At 35.2% G+C, this 19,098-nt stretch overlaps 1 protein-coding gene across 1 annotated transcript; it reads right to left on the bottom strand.

The window, feature by feature from the left end:
* Positions 1–602: 602 nt before the first annotated feature.
* LOC128558134 (uncharacterized) lies at positions 603–5,182 on the bottom strand. Its single transcript, XM_053546990.1, has 4 exons — positions 5,056–5,182; positions 3,158–3,321; positions 2,776–2,874; positions 603–1,566 (listed from the first exon to the last, which is right to left on the bottom strand). The coding sequence occupies exons 1-4, from the start codon at positions 5,066–5,068 to the stop codon at positions 1,105–1,107; spliced, it is 738 nt and encodes a 245-aa protein (XP_053402965.1). The 5' UTR covers positions 5,069–5,182; the 3' UTR covers positions 603–1,104.
* Between the last annotated feature and the right edge of the window lie 13,916 nt (positions 5,183–19,098).

Below are 19,098 nucleotides of genomic sequence, written 5' to 3'. Positions count from 1 at the left end.
ATCAAAGAGCAAACAGGGAACATTAGTCAAAAATAAGAAATGATAAATTTAAAAAAACCTAAAAATTGTACATTGCAAACATACTGAAAATCCATGCACTATTACATGAGAAAGTGGGCATTTAAAAACTTTTAGTGGTCTCCGTGGCCGAGTGGTTAAGATTGCTGACTTCGAATTACTTGTCCCTTATCGATGTGGGTTCGAAACATCACATGGAGTGTAAAATTCTTCATGTGAGGAAACCATCCTGTTGGCTTACAGAAGGTCGGTTGTTCTATCAAAGTGTCCGCCCACGTTTAAAACAACGGGCAACTTCCGTCTTCCTTTACCATCGAAAGCTTGTAAAGTCGCCATATGATTACATTTTGTCGGCGTGATTCTCTCAACCCAACAAAAATACCCTTAAAAACTTCAAAGTTTGATTTCAAAGGAAATATGAAAATCTTAAAACAATTTGACTCCCATCAAACTTAAAACTGTGCTGAAGTAGCTTGATTGATGGTGATGGAAACTCACATTAATATGTACACAGTATATATCACTAAAATAATCAAAAAAGAGAACAATTCATTGCATTAACTAAAAACCATTCTCTGACAAGATCAAAAAGGTCAGCTCAACGTAACAAATAAAATGAAAAACACAAATTAAATCATTTGCCGTTCTAAGACGATGGCGTATCAAAAACAGGAAGTAAGCTTTATAAGAGACTCATCAGTTGCGACTATTTTGTGATTATTGAAGGGCAGCTCTAATCTTATTCCTAAGAAGTATTTTGCTTCAGTCATGTAATACAGAACTATGATCATAATAATCTTTATAGAAAAAAAGTAGTTCTGTTAAAAATTCCACTATTATTAACAAACCTATAGATTTATCTTTTATTTGTGCCTTAATTACTAACTAAATTTGTCCCTTTAGAAAGTCCTAAAATGTCATGATATACAAATGTACAAACAATTAAGGGAGAGCAGTACCTGTGAATGACCCTTTGCGTAATTCATTTTTCTCTTTACAGAAAATTTTGATACCTAGCTACATTCATGTTACTATCATATATGTCCTGAGATGCCTTTTTGTATGATTAATAATTTGTAACATCTTTCAGTATGGATTATACGGTGGTGGTGCTGTAGGAGTAGCAGTTTGCTGGAATCCATAAGAAGGCTGCTGTTGCCCCATGCCAAAGGTTTGGGAAACTGGATAGTGAGGCGGATTTGAACTTGAATTGAATCCTCCAGTGCTATAATTAGCTGTAAATACCGCTGGCTGCCCATATGCGGTTTGGCCTTGATTGTACTGTGTTGTTCCAACCGTTGTTGGGTACGTCTGGTTCATTCCCTCTTTACATTCTTGGCATTCTTGACTCATGCAGCATGTACCCATCGAACAAAAAGAAGGAATTGTGGCGAATAAAAGCAAGACTATTCCCGCTATGATACATGCAGCAAGTATGATATGTATCTTAAGCTCTGTGTCTTCACCAACAAGAAAAATTACAGCCATCATGATTCCAGATATTGCCAACATAAACAATACATATCCAAGGATCATCTGCGCAAGCGCCTGCAAAATACAACAATATCACGTGACAATCATGATGCTTCCTGCTACTGTCAACCATATACAGATTTTTGTTTTTCTTAATAATTTTGAAATTATTTACAAAGTTTGGCCATTAGTTGCTTATACCAATTTTTTTAAACTCTTCTCACTGATAAGATACATATTTGACATTTTATTATTTCTCTTATTGAGTTTTACAAATAATTTATGTAGAAGACTTTTTTTTTCGTTTCAGTGCTAGGTCAAACGTGTAAACAACAGATAGTAAAATCTGATCTTAAATGTGCGACAGTTTCTTTTCATCTTGCCATTTCAATTTTATCAATTTTTCCCGCCTTTAAGCCAGACAAGGCAATATCAATGTATCCCATCTATACCTTGCAATATTTAGAATAATTAGACACTGTGTATGTATTGAAAGCTGATGTATAGAGACATATTCTCAAAACATGAGTATTATTCGGCATGTTAAGTTCAAGATATAGTCCATCCGTCCACCATCTACTCTTATAATTTCAAAATTGCCCAAGTCAAGACAATAACGATATATGCATAGTTAATACTTTCCTTTTAGTATCACAAAAATAAAAGTATAAAGGTACTTTATCATGTAAGATATTTTTGGAAGAACCATTGAAAGCAATCAAGCGAAATAACGGTAGAGTAACCGTTTGATTGCGTCTGTTCATGAGAGGTGAGTACAGCGGAACTCAAATATTCAAAGATTGTATGTAATTCATGATTCCAAACTAAGTAACACAAGACTTTTGCTGCTGTGAAAAGATCCTTTATAGAAGGCAACTAAGCTACATAATAACAGACTAAATTTAATTGAGCCTATTCACGAGAGGTAATAAAATGTGCAACAACTCTAACACCAATATTACCAGCTTAAGAGAAATTCTATTATAGTAAAAGTTTAAGACTGCTGTTGTTATCTTTAATGAAACCTATGACTCTTCGGAAGATCCTTTGGATGCAAATGTGACAAAAAAAAACCAAAACAAATAAAAAATCATCCTTTTTATTTAATAAAAACACATTAAAATTAGCCCTTCATTGTTTGCGTTAGACGTGTTTAAGTCTGAAATTTTCGGCAAAAAGAAATGAAAATCTAACAGAAATACTTTACTTATTGAAAAGTAATTATCACATTCTGGAATTATTGTTTTAAAGCTTCTATGGAAAGTATCATTAATAATACATTACCGTGCATCGCAATTGTTTTTGAAGATTAGATACGTCATCGCCGTCGTAAGAGGAGGCTTTAGTTGACGTGTATAACCCTAAAATGCCCGCTACCGCACCCTTGAAAAAGGAAATAACGAATTAATTAAAACATGGTTGTCTTCATATTCAAATGGCATGTCAAACTACACCGTGTATAAAAACAGTTACAATATGTCATATTCAATGTGTTCATTATAGAAACTCAGTACATAAAATATGTCTTTCATAGACAAGATGTGCAGTCAATCTAGTCAATCTATAGTCAATATGTCAATATGATTATGTCATAATATTAGAATATACAGAGTGACGAACAGTCAGGCATAAAGGCAGAAAGACAGTCAGCCAGACAATATATTACCAATACTCCACACGTAAAGCCACCAATAAAATATGTATAATATTCATCCTCTTCCTGTTTTACGACTGCTACAATTGCGCACACGAATAAACCGACTCCCAGTAAAAGTTGTGCCGCAGAAGCATACTTCAGTATCTCAGTGGTCTTCTTCCTCTCAGACTTTTCTGTATTATACATGTAACATCATAATCAGTTTAACATAAACAATTTGCATGTTATTCTCAGATGCTCGTGCATGAGATTTTTTTCCGTAGCGGTGGTTATAATGGACCAATCTCTTAAATTAACAAGTGAATGAAGTATTGCCATGCAATACAAACTCCCCTACTGGAAGGCACATAATTATTGTTATTTATAGTAACAACAAAGGGAAGTTAATCCTAAAAAAATCTATATAATATAAGTCCACAGATGACTCTTTACCAGGTAGAGATAAGCCAAAATACACATAAAAATTGGATATAACATGCATGTTGTATCATAGAAAAGTGGTCTCGATTTTTCCCTACAGCCAGTAATAAAAAAAGTTACAATATAAGCTACTTATACTAACAACAAAGGGAAGTAATTCTAAAAACAAGGGTGCCTCATGGTGAACATTTTTGCCAAGTTACATCAAAGTCCCTCCATGCATGAAGAAGAAATGCTCCGAACAAAGTCATTCTTGAATTTGACCTTTGACCTCTTAGTGTGACCATGACCTTAGACCTAGGGATCTGGTCCTTGCGCAAGACAATCCCTCACATGGTGATAAACATTTGTGCTAAGTTACATCAAAATCTCTCCACGCATGAAGAAGAAATGCTCCGGACAAAGTCATTCTTGTATCTGATATTTGGTCTCTAAGTGTGCCCTTGACCTTAGACTTAGGGACCTGCTTCTTGCGCATGACATTCCGTCTCATGGTGGTGAACATCTGTGTCAAGTAATATTAAAATCCTTTAAGGATTGTTGAGTTACAGACTGGACAGGAAAAAACCCTTTTAGCCTTTGACTTCCAAGTCTGACCTTGACCTTTCAGCCATGGGCCCGGGTTTGCGCATGACATGTTGTCTCATCCAGGGGAATATTTGTGTCAACTGATATCTAAATCCTGTTTTGCATAACAAAGTTGTAGACCGAACAAGAAAAAAATTATATTGACATTTGATCTCCATGTGTGACCTTGAACTTTAAGCTAGGGTTCTGGGTGTTTTACATGACACATCATCTCATCATGGGGAACATTTACGCCAAGTAATACCGGTATTATAATCCCTTAACGAATGACAGAGTTATTGACCGGACATGAAAAAAAACCCTGTTGACATTAGACCTCCTATTGTGACCTTGACCTTTAAGCTAGAGGTCCGGATCTTGCGCACGACACGTCATCTAATCATGGGGAATATTTGTGCCAAGTTATACTAAAAGCCCTTAATGAATGTCAGAGTTATGGGCCGGACACGAAACAGACCATGTTTATGCCATGTAAACATTTGACTGCACAGTGTGACACTGACCTTTGAGCTAGGGATCTGAAAGTTGTGCACGACACATTGTCTTATTATGAGGTATATTTTTGCCAAGTAATATTAAAATCCCTTCATGGATGGCAGAGTTATGGACCGGACAGGAAAAAGCCCTGTTGACATTTGACCTCCAATTGTGACCTTCACCTTTGAGCCAGGGGTCCAACTTGAAAGGTCTCATTCCATGAAGTTTCCTGAATTTGTTTTTACGATAATAAGCGAGTGCTCCTGGTTCTATCATACATTCACAATATTGGAGAAATCAACATGTATTTACCCAAAATGTTTTCCTGATAGTAACTTCTGTCGAGCTAAGCTGTGATGAATAGGTTTAGGTTTTAAACACAACAGACGTGATCAGTGTTAAAAACAAAACAAAAAGCTTACCTGCAGAAAACATTGCCCTTTTCCGCGAAAAATCACCTTCAAAACTGCCGGAAATATAACATGACACGAATTTTCTTTGCGAACTGGATGTAAAATACTAAACTGTAGTCTTTCGCAATACCACTTTATATTGATCTTAAGCTATTCTTCTTGATTCCTTTGTAAGTAATTCGAACTCTGTGTAAGCCGATAACATAAAGAACAATAGGCTTTGACGATATAATACCTATTGTTTATATTTTCTTTTATCTAAATAACACGTGATATCAATATTTATAAATTAATTGCTGTTTTAGAATATCATTCAAGGTTCTAAGGTTAGAAAGGGTGACAATGTTATAGTTGTTCTGCACGTTAATAAATCGGAAGTATTGGCGAAACGGCATTTATCCAGATAACTCAAAGCCTGGATTCGTCATACGGAAATGAAAATCATTTTGGTGGCAACCCGTGTGTAAATTTAATAAACGGCAACGTTACTATATTTTTAAAGATAATACATGATACTAAAACGTTTAACACGTCCAAATATTCTCTAAAAAGTTAGCTTGAAAAATGAGGATCTCTTTTAGGTAGTTCTGCACGTTTGATAAACCGGAAGTGATGGCGTAACGTCATTTATCCCGAAAACGTAAATAATGCCTGGATTCGGCGTACGGAAACGAAAATCATTTTATGAATTAAGGGAAACCCGTGAGTAAATGTATTGAAATGGCACTGTTACTATCTTTCTAAAGTTGAAATATGATATCAAAACATCTTACACGTTAAATAATTCAAAATAATGTCTTAAAATTAGCTTGAAATAGGCGGTTCACTTTAATCGTAGCCAAATATCTCAAAAATAAGCACACGGACCTATACATTTTATTTCACCATATTATAGGCCATATGTTTTATACGAAAATTGTTATTTTCCCATATTTTGAAAACTTGTGTGAGGTTACTGTTTTTCAAAACAGAGTAGTAAAATATCAAGTCATGACCCTTATTTTTTTCTTTGCCGAATTTTCATAGTAGGCCCTATATTCCGAAGTTTTGAAAAATCAGGGTTTGATAAAATTCTATATCGTAGAAAAAAAGTTTGGTCCAAACATGTAGAAGTACCTAAAAGGGGAGAAGTTAAGATGCGGTCACGGTGTGTCAAAATTGGTTCATATTATAATGTTTTGTTTGGTATTTCTTGTCAAAATGTGTTATTGTGCATACTAAGGTAAATTATGCATTTGCGCAAGATTTTATATTGCATTCTATTATTATATGATTCCTAATTAAACGTTATATCAAATACTGTAGTTTTTCATGTTGCCTACGTCTATGTTTCATGTTACCATAGATTTACATTTTTCAATATTATGTCAGATTTTAAAATTTCCTTAATCATTTATTTTGGGTGTCACAAAAACACATGTTAAGTACATTGCACATATTTTGAGACAAAATAACATATGAGCCGTGCCACGAGAATACCAACATAGTGGGTTTGCGACCAGCAGTCTGGTCAGGATCCATGCTGTTCGCTTTCAAAGCCTATAGTAATTAGAGAACCTGTTAGCGAACAGCATGGATCCTGACCAGACTGCGCGGATCCGCAGGCTGGTCTGGATCCATGCTGGTCGCAAAGCCACTATGTTGGTTTTCCCATGGCACGGCTCATATGTTTATATATCAAGGTTCTACAAGACTGGAATGATGCATTTTAGGCCGGTTTTATGGTGTCTGCAAGCAGATGTTTTACATCTTGTAATGATTGAGTTTTGATAAAGTAACATGTGTTATCTCATGTTACATATTCTTCTGGCACATTCTTTATATGAATGTCAAAGGTTCTAAATATTAAGTGACACATAGTTTACTAATAGGCCGCACGCGCACACGTGCACACACGTATACATAGGCATGAAAATAATACTTAATATAGTGTATGTTATTGATACTACGATTATTATACTCGATATGGTTATTAAGCACTACTCCGTTGTTCTTTAAAATAATGTATAAAACATTTACCTTCTCTTGATAATGCGCCTGCGTAAGATGTAGCGGATATGTTGATAATGTGTCAGTCAGTCATGTTTCAATTTTGTATCATATTTATATGGTCAATGGCATTTTATGTGTATTGATGCCTCAGCCGAGCTGAGTTTAGCTGAGTTGAGTTGAGTTGAGCTGATTTTAGACAGCCATTAACCCATGTTAATGCAACTGCTTTGGGAAAAAAGTGAATCAATACATGGTAAACTATGGGTGAAGAATGGGAGTCTATAGTAACCAGGGGACTAACATGGTTTATGGAATTTATTAGATAGAAAATTACTGGGTTTGTTTCTCATAGACGGTAATTAAGGTAATAGAGTATCTCCTTTTTGAAGAGTATTCAATTCCTACCATAAACCTACTTTGACTGCAATTTTCAGGGGGGCGTAGGTTCAAACCCCATTGGGACCAAATTTTTTTTCCCATGTTTTCCTTTTCTTCTTGTAAGGTTTTACTTCTTTCAAGACTTATTATGGATGTATTGTACAAGAGTGGAAAATTTTCATTTTATAAGCGATTTTTTGCTGTTCAATGTGAATTTACCTCTGAATCAGGAGGGGTAGAGTTAGACATCTTTAAAAATACTGAGTTACGTGCGGTAAAAGCTCTCTATTTTGCCTTCATTCTTTAGATTACATATTGTGGAAGAAATGCAGGTAGGTTTTACTATTGCCCAAAGGTTATTTTTGAATGAAGTGAGCAAAATTCAAAACAGACCTACAGGATTCGACCTTAATTTTTCAATGTTGGAGTTAGAATTATGTCTCATTAAATATGTTTACTTGAGGCACCCTAGAAAAAAAATGATTTTTACAGTTTTATTTTGTGTTTTATAATTGTTTAACAGTAGTTTGGTGTTTCTTTTATCAAAATTAATGCTGTAATGAATTCTCTGCAGACGTTTTAGATAGTGGCCATCACACTGAATTTTGTCTCTTCTTGAGCGTGTGGAAATACCATAAATTATACAAAATTTACAAAAAACGGCACTGTAAAAGTTGTTTAAAATTTGCAACACAGTGTGAAACATGGTCAACTTTAAGAATATACCAAGCAAAAGCCATTTTTTAAACATTACTATTAGGGGTCCAATACCTTAATTCCCTTTTACCATTTTTTTTTTGTTTTTGGTTATTCAAAATATTGAAAGACTGCCAGTTCTTGTATGAATTCACGTTATCATTTTTACCCCAGTTTTCGCATTTCAATATATTTTAGCAAGCATGCCTTTAATTAAACAGTATACATTTCTGGAACAGTCTGTAAATAAAACAAACAAGAAAATACCTTTATTTTTAAAAATATACTAGAATGAATTCTAAGGGTTCATAGTACCTCTTGTTTGACCATGTCTTTCAATAAGAAGAAGGCAACAACCTTCTCACAAACATAAATTCGCACGTACTGGATGTACGCACACACTGAGAGTATAGATATATCTTGACTAAGGGTTAGGGTTAGGTTTAAGCTAGGTTCATAGTGTATATTCAATTCGTATGTACGTTGAATGTGGGACCATCCGTAGAACGCTGTGTATACAACGTTCTCTCAATTCTAACAACTGTTGAAGATTTATCTTGTTATCACACCGACACAATTATAGGTCATATGGCGACTTTCCAGCTTTGATGGTGGAGGAAGACCTCAGGTGCCCTTCCATGCATTATTTCATTACGAGCGGTCACGTGGGTAGAACCGCCGACCTTCTGTAAATTATCTGGATGGCTTCCTCACATGAAGTATTTAACGGGGGCCCCGCGTGAGGCTCGAACCCACATCGACGAGGTGCAAGTGATTTGAAGTCAGCGACCTTAACCGCTCGGCCACGGAAGAAGTATTAAAAAAGCATTATTAAATTGTGATAATAGTACACAGTAAACAGTATGCAAATTATGCAAACAAACAATTTCAGCACGTATAGTATAAACGTACACGTACAGTAATGGGAGTGATATTACAGTAATCAGCTTGAATACATGTAAGGAAATTCTTACTATTTTACCCGACTTAAAGTCATCATTATGCCTTGATTTTATTTTCAATCTTGTACATTTTTTATTTAAATATTTCTTTTAATCGTTGTAATTTGAGAAGGCAACACTGGCTACTTCTCTTGAAAGGAAAAAGAAAGGATATAGATACATTCTACAGACTGCCAATTAAAAGAATTTATTTTTCCTTTCAAGAGAAGTAGCTAGTTTTATCTTCGCAAATTACGGTTCGTCTGTTTTAATTCAACTGGGCAAGCTATTGATTATACATTATATACAGAATAACGAAGGAGTCTTATTACCTTTCTCCTTTAAATCGATAGTGCAGAAACAAACACATAAACTGTATTTAATAATTAGAATCCGCGTAACAGCGTCAAGACTGGGAAATGAATCCAGTATTCTTCAATGCTGCGATTTAGATATCCGACAAATTAAAATAAGGACTAGAAAACTGTGGTCATATTTTGGTCAGAAAAAGTGCGGTGTCCAAGACCTCTTGACCTTACCATACACTTTTGCCACATTTGACTAAGTTTGGAATACGGGTAACAAATTTAAAAATAAATACCCAAAGAAGAGGTCAATAATTAATTTCAGTTTTGACCCATCCTAAAATAGGACGATGAAAACTATAAACACACTCGCCAGTTGTATTAAACTGGCGAGTTACCCAGACAACGAAATAACTAAACAAAAAATGCCAAGATAATTCTGTTATTTGCCATTTACCAAGCTGATAGAACAGCGGAGCATGCAATTTACGTATTATCAAGATAACGTTTAGTTTAAACATTCTATTGCTCTTTCATATTAATACGTATACTAGTACACGTCTATAATGACTCATAATGCATATGCATGTATGTAATTCAAAAATGGCAAAAAAATTTAACCATAGGTTCAAACAATTTAATATTCACAGGTTTAAATAAATAGGAAATATAGCACGGTGAACAGGAACAAAATCTATTAGTAAGATAATTTTCCCCTCGTGAACTTGAGAATAGTTACTGTGCACCTCAGAAATATGCAAAACGCTTAAATTATACCAAGTACATGTACAATAAAGCTACAGCTCGTAGAAGTAAATGCAGCTTATGTGCACCCCAAACCTTAATAATGTTGGAAGAACATTTTTAATACAACGTTGGAATAAATTAAAACGATGGCAAAGTCAGGCACATGTATTGATGGGTTTGTTATTTCAAAAACATGTATAATTTGAAAGAAGCATCCATTTCTTAAGGCCAACAATGTTCCTGTAATACTGGACCCTTACCCTATTAAACGACAGAGGGTATATATTAGCATTTAGAACATTTAGACTTTATCCACTAAGGGTAGATGATCTGTACTCAAAACAAAATAGTAATTACAAGTTACTACTGCTGTCGCATTAAGACAGCTTGTTTTTTGTTTTGCACAAAGCGATAGTATATAAATCGGCATAAATTTGCATTCTACAAATGCTACTATTTGGTTTTAGGCGTTCGCACTATATTCATAAATTGTATATGAATTGCTGGTAAAGTCTGTACCAAAACAAACCACTAACTACAAAAATAGATTTTAAGACTTTCCCTTCGCAAGGAATATAATAACAATACTGTTTAATTGAATATCATATTATCTGAAGCATGTAATCAATATTATAATAAAGTTCTATCAAGCGTTAGCAACAACTTAATAGTTCTCTAAACATGCTTTGGATATCGTTTATCTGAATTTTACTACATAACGTTGCTAAGAAACATTATTGACAATATAGCCATATAAATGTAATAAGATACTAAGGAATATCAAAAGGCAATAAGCGTATCATACACTGAAAGATAACCGATACGTTAATAAGTTAATAAAGAGTATATTTTTGAGAGCTACGTAGGAAGTAGCACGTATACTCCATGCTTTTGTGATCAAAATATGAAGAGAGAGAGAGAGAGAGAGAGTTTCTATATTAACCTTATTTCTATAACACAAAAGTACATGTACGAAAGCAAAATCAAAAGGTATTAAATATTGATAGGTATAGATATTTCCTTTTTAATTAAGTCTCAAAAGTAAACCAGACAATGAACCTTTGTTTAAATCTAATATTGTTCCGACTTTGTTTCTTACCGAAACACAAACACCACTCTTAAAGCAATAAGAGCTTAATGCCAAAATACTAAAAGATATAAAGTGTTCGGAATAGCAAAATTGCAGAAAACTGACATCACCAGCACCAGACCGTCAACTTATTTTCAAACGCTTTTATGGAGGGCATAAATATTTTATTTACACTCACACAGTTTATATTTCAAAATATCTATATTGAAAACTGTTGAAAGCTCTAGTTATAAACAGAAATATTATAAAATAGTAAATTGCCACGGACACAGTTCTAAGTGGCCGCGATATGAAACGTTATGTTACAAATATTGAGATAGACAAGTAGAGGGAGAAATACTAGAAAATGCATTCAGAAACTGGTGTCTTTTCAGATAATGGACAAAAAAGTGTTAAGCTACTAGTTACATTTTTGGGTATTACCAGGGGCGATTCAATTAACTATACAATTTTGTAACTGAAGTTTAAAATTGAGACATACCTTTAACAGCATGAACGGCTTGGTTCTCGGCAATATCGTCTTATTTTGTATTCCCTGGGTAGCTTTGCAGCAAACAGACAATCGAACATATGTTGAATTGATGTTGTTCACGGCATCTAAAAATACGAACCACTGAAGTGTCGTGCTTGCAGAGTCGATTTTATAACCAGGCAACATTATTTCATCTTTCTCCATTCCTAGTTACGAAAAAGTACGGAATTCTAGAGTTAAAGTTTAAATGATATTACAAATTTACTGGAAAAAAAAAACAACATACTATTAACAATTGATGGAAATATATTCGTATAAGTAAAAAGCATATCTGTTATGTACTTTATAGAATATAAGTTCGACAAGGCATTTCCAGCTTTTGGCAAATCGCGTCTATTTCACGGGAACGAAAATTTGTAGAAACATTACTTCGGTTACATACTTTACTATCCTCAACTTATACCTCATAGGCTTGTGAATCACGAGTTACTTTATTTACGCAGTTTCATTATCTTTTAGTCAGTAAATTGCACAATTTCTTCAGTAAAAGCAATATCTGCTTGATTTAAATGAAATTTCGTCAGAGGACATACCTTGTGGACAGGGGTGTTGTTTATAAATACAATATTTTCCTTGCGGCCACTTTGCAACCGTCATGTCCGTTTGCTGTCGTCGTTTCGCACAGAAGTTAAATGTAACATTTCTTTTGTGGAACGGTCCTCGAAAATGAGGCAAGTCTGGCCAGTTCTGTCTTCCATCTGGCATGAAGTTATCCTGTATAACCAGATTCACTTCCAAGCGCGTCCAACTGACAGTCGTGCGTTCAGGACAACCAAAAACCGTCTCCGGTAGGGCGAAATCGTCATCTGGCCATTCAGAGTAAGAATCTGTGACAAAAATTAAGTAGAGCATTTAATAGGTACGGAGAAACTTGACTTACATCATAAGAGGATGGAGGAAAACGTTAATAAATGCATTTTACGTCTATCTCTGAACTGTTTGATAATAACGTATACAGAAGCAGCCAATAAAACGTCAAATAAATTCTCTTTATATACATGTACATACACAAATAAAGTCGGTTGTCTGCGAAAAAAAAATAATAAAAATAAAAATGGTACGTATTTTATTCTTATCTTTTCTGTGCTATTCCAAACTATGTCTGTCTTTGAATTATGTATCAATTTTTTATATTTAATTCAGTGAGTAAATGCATTTCAATGAATAGCAGAAAACAACTGCCATATAAAATTAAAGTGGAATGCTTGCAAAAGAAACATTGTTTAAAAAGTGATAAATTTCATTAAATGTAGAATCTAATTTCTTTATAAAAACTATTATGTTATTTTGGAAACGCTGAAAGCATCTTACCGAGTTCGCATTCAAATCCTCTCTTGCCTGATGGACAATTGCACGTGCACGTAGTCGTGTTCAGTGTTGCATTATTTCTACAGAATACTCCGAAACATTCTGTAATAAATACAGAGTTTAAGAAATAACTGTGTATTAGTGTGCTATTTCGATATTTTCTGTTTTATTGTTATTAATTAGTAGTGGTCAATGTTATTCTTTGCGATAATGTTAGTCGTGTTATGAACTACCTTCTGAATTTTGATTCATTCATATTTATTCATTAGTATATATATTATGTTTAAGTATTAGCTATAGCAACTCCTATCCCCAGCAAATTCCAAATACATGAATATCTGTTAAGTAACTCGAAGCTCTCTACCTGTGTCCATATTCATCATATTCGAAGTTAAAACTTTTAATCATTGCCATAACTTCCTTTGTGGTGTATCATTTAGCTGAACATTAGCTTTCTGCTGTAGTATATACTGTACTTATGCCATGTCTCATGGAAATCCATTAAGATTTACAATTTTAGAGCAAACAGTAATAAAGCATTTCAAAGTCTTAATCCTTAGCCTGCTGGCGGCAAGTGATTCTGCCTTTGCGACCAGTGAAGACCAAGATTAGCCTTGCAGGCTGATCATGGTCTTCACTGTTCACTATTCAGTCAGTACATTTTCTGTGAACACCTTAATTAATACGTGGTCCTGTAGGCAAATAATACCCTTTGCTGAACTATTTAGCACATATAAAAGTGACATAGGGAGGACTTACCTGGAAACAGATCTGTTTGATGAAATTTAGCATCAATGACTGTGCCACAGAGCAAGAAACAAACAAAAATTAGCATACTGTTTGTACTTCCTCGAAGCCCTCTATCACAAGAATGAACAGGTCTTCGATATACTTGCAGACTAAAGTCAAGGGGCGTGGCTGCTGGAAGCAGACTGAGTTTCAAAAGTTACCGAGAAAAGTCATAAAGTGTAAGCTCAAATTGCAAACGTGTATCATTTTAGTAAAATCACTCCGCGTAAACATTATAGCATTAAAACGGTAATTAATGTGTGCGTTGGTATATTATGTTTAAACAACATGATCGTTTAATAACAGTGATAAAAAGTATTTTTGTCCAAGTAGGCAATAAACAAATGGTTTGACATTTTCTAAATTGTTCAACGTGTAAATCATACGCTTACAGAAACAGGTCATTTGCTTTCAGCTAAGATTTCTTCGTACAAGCTTGCACAGGTTCCAGAATCCAGAGTGGATGGTTTCGGCAAAACACATTTCAAACACTTAAAATTATAGCTTTAACCACTGCATATACAATGAAGCTACTATCCAGGTAAAATTTTAAAAAAATGAACTGTTAGATCTAGTTTTAGGCAATTCTTTGTAGAAAAAAAATCATCCCCAAACAATGTCATGTATGTTAGAAATGTATTTTGACTTGGTATTGGACGGGTATTTCGTATCATTATTATTTTAGATGGAGAATTTCAATTCATGAAACCCAATGACTTTCGTATACAAAGTCACAGAAATGCATACGTATTAAAAATGATTTCAACGAATAAGCGTTTTCATAAACACTGAACTGAAATATTTGAATATAAACTTCTTGTTAGCTAAATTCTAAGTAAATTGAACTCCGTACATGTCTATGGTGTCTATATTATCGTGGTTTGTTCTTCAAATTCTTAGCTGCATTCATTCCTTACTAACATGTACAGGTGGGATCTATGCAAGCACTTGGTCATCTGAAAACTGTGATCAGTTATTGCATGTTTCATTATCTGTATCTATAGGAAAACACTTGAAACATCTGGAGAAATTAAAAGTTCATTTTTCATGCCTCTATCATACTTTTTTCTGCCACATGCATACCATCGGATTAAATAGCAAACGACAGCGTTGAAATGCTGCACACTGAATGACTTGTAAATGGGTGGGTATACGTAAATGCATTCACTAATGTTGATGGTAACGGGGGCACATACTCAGTATATGTATACATGTCTTCGAATAACTTATGATAAACCAGGATTTAGCGTTATATATACTCCTCATCATGTTTGTATGTTTCCTAAACAGTTACATGTATTTTCTGTTTTCTACCCTGTCAAGAATGGATTCGGTGCGGGACTCAACCAACTATGGTTGAGGTAGTCTCCGCCGTTTGGGGATTTTTTTTTATTTAACATTGGGACGTGGGCATATGTTACCTATTTACATTTAGATAAAACACACACAAACACATTTAAAACACATTTACCATGTAACAAATCTTAAACTTGCACCACTGACGTCGAGAGGGCTAAGACGCTTTCCTACGGAGGTGAAGGCACCGGGTTCGATTCCTCGCTACTCCCATTGCGGTGTGTCCTTGGGCAAAGCACTTTATCACTATTGCCTCAGTAGACCCAGCTGTAAATGGGTACCGGCACATTGCTGGGGTAAGGTATAATTGGTTTTAATTGTTCTTAATATAGGGTCGCTCTAAAAGCTCTGCAGAGCTTATGTTCATTGTTTCACAGAGCGACGGTAAATAAAATTTACCTTTATCTTTACTCCTCCCACAAGCTTGGTCACATAACAGGTTTGTGATGATACCACTAGTATTTTAAAACTTATTCTCGGCAACCACCAAGAACTATCCTCCACTGAGTAACTGCGTATTCTAGTGTTTTCATGATGGTAATTATATATGTTTTGCATTAAATAATTGAGAAAATTTAGTAACTACACAAGACTTTACGAAAACATCCAACGTGTTGAGTGATGAATTTGAAGATGCTGAAAATATGATTATGCAAGGATACGTTGAGTTTACTTACATTTAGACAGCTTATGCCAATGCTTCTAAATGAGGACGATAATTTAGAAAAGTTTTTCAGGCCATGAGCTGATGATGTAAAACAGCCGTGTGTTACAGTACAATATTTTATTCATTTTTGCAACAGTGAATAAACGATAATTGAATACAGGGTTCATTATAAGATAAATGGAAACTGATACAAATAGATTGTTTGTGGCCGTTAATGACAGTACTGTGTACTAAAAGAAATGTCAAGGCAACTGGAAACACTAAGGAGGCAATTGAAACTACGACAGGGACAACTAAGTGTAAAAGTAAGGTAAAGAATAATTAATGTACCAAAGAGATATGCAAAAGGAGATAATAACTAGAGGATGCGTTTGTAGAAAAGCGCATGTCTCCCCCAATGCATAATAGTAATAGGCAAGAAGTCAATAGGGGACAGGAGCGAAAGTCAAAGAGACACTGATGGTTGGCTGCAATAGAGATCATCTACTCGGCATGTCCAATCATCCCACGAAGTCTCAACATTCTTAGCTTAGTGGTTCTTAAGTTATGGATTGGATACGGTTTTCCATGTTCTGGCCCCTGTGACCTTGATCTTTCATCGAGTGACCCCAAAATCAGTAGGGGTCATCTACTCTGCATGTCTAATCATCCTATGAAGTTTCAACATTCTGGGTCAAGTGGTTCTCATGTTATTGATCGGAAAGAGCTTTCCATGTTCAGGCCCCTGTGACCTTGACCTGTACTCAAGTGATCGCAAAAACGACAAGGGTCACCTACTTTGTAAGTCCTATCATCCTGTAAAGTTTGAAGGTACTGGGTCAAATGGTTCTCTAGTTATTGATCGGAAACGGTTTTCCATGTTCTGGCCCCTTTGACCTTGACCTTTGATCAAGTGATCCAAAAATCAATAGAAGTTATCTAATCTACATGTCCAATCATCCTATTAAGTTTCAACATTCTGGGTCAAGTGGTTCTCAAGTTATTTATTAGAAACAGTTTTCCATGTTCAGGCCAATGACTATGACCTTGACATTTGATCGAGTAACCCCAAAAATAATAGGGGTCATTTACATATAAGCCCTATCATCCTATGAGGTTTTAAGGTTCTAGGTCAAATGGTTCTCCAGTTATTGATCGAAAATGAAGTGTGACGGAGGAATAGCCCCAGATGACATCCAGGTGCCCGCTCGTGATGAAATGAGGGGCACATGGGGTCTTCCTCCACCATCAAAGCTGGAAAGTCGCCATATGACCTATAATTGTGTCGTTGCGACGTTAAACCCAACAAAATAAAATAAATAACCTTTGACATCCAAGTGTGACCCTGATCTTTTAGCTATATACATTGTCTTATTAAGGGCAACATTTCTGCCAAGTAATGTTGAAATCCCTTAGTGGACGACACAGTTACGGACCGGACGCGGAAGTACAAACAGGCGGAAAGAATGATGGACGGATGGGAAAACGCAATCCTATAGTCCCAGCTGGGGACTAATAAACTACACTAAAACTAAACCAAGTCGCTCACCTGGATGGGACCTTGACCTTTTGACTCTGCTTTTGATATATTTGAACACACATTAAGCAGATTATTAGAAGTAATCACAAAATTACTTTGATTATAATCATTTTTCTTTCGTTACCATGACCCGAAAATGACCATTCATTTGGCAAAACTTGGTAAAGGTCCAACTGATGGCGCTACAGATCAAGTGTGGTGATTTGTTCCATCAAGTGAGTAAGGAGAGGAAGTCGTTTAATAGTTTTTTTTTCTTCTTTTAGCCTGTAAATCCCTTAAAAGGAATAAACTGGAACATTCTGAACAAAACTGAGAGGTCCCTGCAAGGATGCTACAGGCAAATTTTGGTTAAGGTCTAAGCAACAGTTCAGGAGATCAACTTATTTTGTTTTTAACCCTAGTGACCCATAAAACGGGTTAAGCGGATCTACTTTCAAGAACATACTGGAGCAAAGATAATGCAGATAGCTACATACCAAGATTTGTGACGATCCATCGGACATGGGTTATTGAAAGTTGTTTTTTACTTTTAGCTCTGTTGGACCCTAAAAGGGACCAAATGGAACCATTTGAATAACCTGGTGAGATGTCCATACAATGATGCTACGGCGATCCATCAAGAGGTTCATGGCGAGTTTTTTAAAAGGATTTTCTATTTCCAGCGACGCTGGACCACGCCCCCAAAAGGGATCAAGCGGAACCATTTGAACAAACTGGAGTGGCCAGATGCCAAGTTTGGCGACAATCAATGAAATGGTTTACGAGATGTTGTTTCAAAGGTTTTATACTTTTAGCTATGGTTGCTTCTTGGAAGGACCACATTGTTCAGAAGTAGTTCATTTTTTTTAAATATTGAACTCTAGCGGCCTTTAGGTCAAAGCTGAAACATTCGGACAACTCTAGAGAGGATCAGACACGGAGTTTACAGACCAAGAGATCAATCGAGTGGTCCATGAGAAAAAGTGGTTAAAGATCTTTCTATTTTTAGCTTTGGCAAAGCATAACCAGTTGATGAAGCTCCAGAGTTCCACTTCAGTATACTTATGAAAAGGCCTGGTATAATTCTTACCTATGCTTCAGAGATGTTTAACATTTCACGCAGGATGTCGGATGCAGGACGATAGACCATAAATCTTTAGATCACTCTGAACAGTTCAGGTCAGCTAAAAAAATAAAACTAGGGGTTTGGGTAGGGGATTCTATGTAGGCTTGACCTGTTATCAAGTGATCCCAAAATCAACAGGGATTATCCTTAATGGGTACCTAGTCATTTTCAGTGTCCAGGTCACTGTGTCCTTGACCTCTGGCATATTGACCCTAAAAACAAAAAATAAGTGAAATGTTAATGATGGACGATGGAGGGCCAACAATCCACCTATATTAGTACCTCAAGGTTAAGGTGGGCTAAAAACGAAACATAAATATGTTTCAAGAAATACAAAGAAAAGAATTTTGAGTGATACATTTTATTTACAGCCATTTTTTGTAAAACACTTTGCCATTATAATATGAGTCTTAACAAAATCTTATGACCCACTTAATATATAATAATGCAAGACAACCTTTCAAATCCTTTTTAGTACAAAAAGTAAATTTTGGTCCAGACCAATGATAAAGGTTTTTAAAAACATTTGCCATTAACAAAAACAGATGGTTGTCACAAAATGCATGTTTTTATTAAAAATCACTGGGACATTTGAATATGGTAAGCAATACATGTATGACTACAGGT

The sequence above is a fragment of the Mercenaria mercenaria genome, chromosome 6 (assembly GCF_021730395.1).
Source record: "Mercenaria mercenaria strain notata chromosome 6, MADL_Memer_1, whole genome shotgun sequence".
In the NCBI taxonomy this organism is placed as follows: Eukaryota; Metazoa; Mollusca; class Bivalvia; order Venerida; family Veneridae; genus Mercenaria; species Mercenaria mercenaria.
This window is presented reverse-complemented; position numbering and strand designations above follow the sequence as displayed.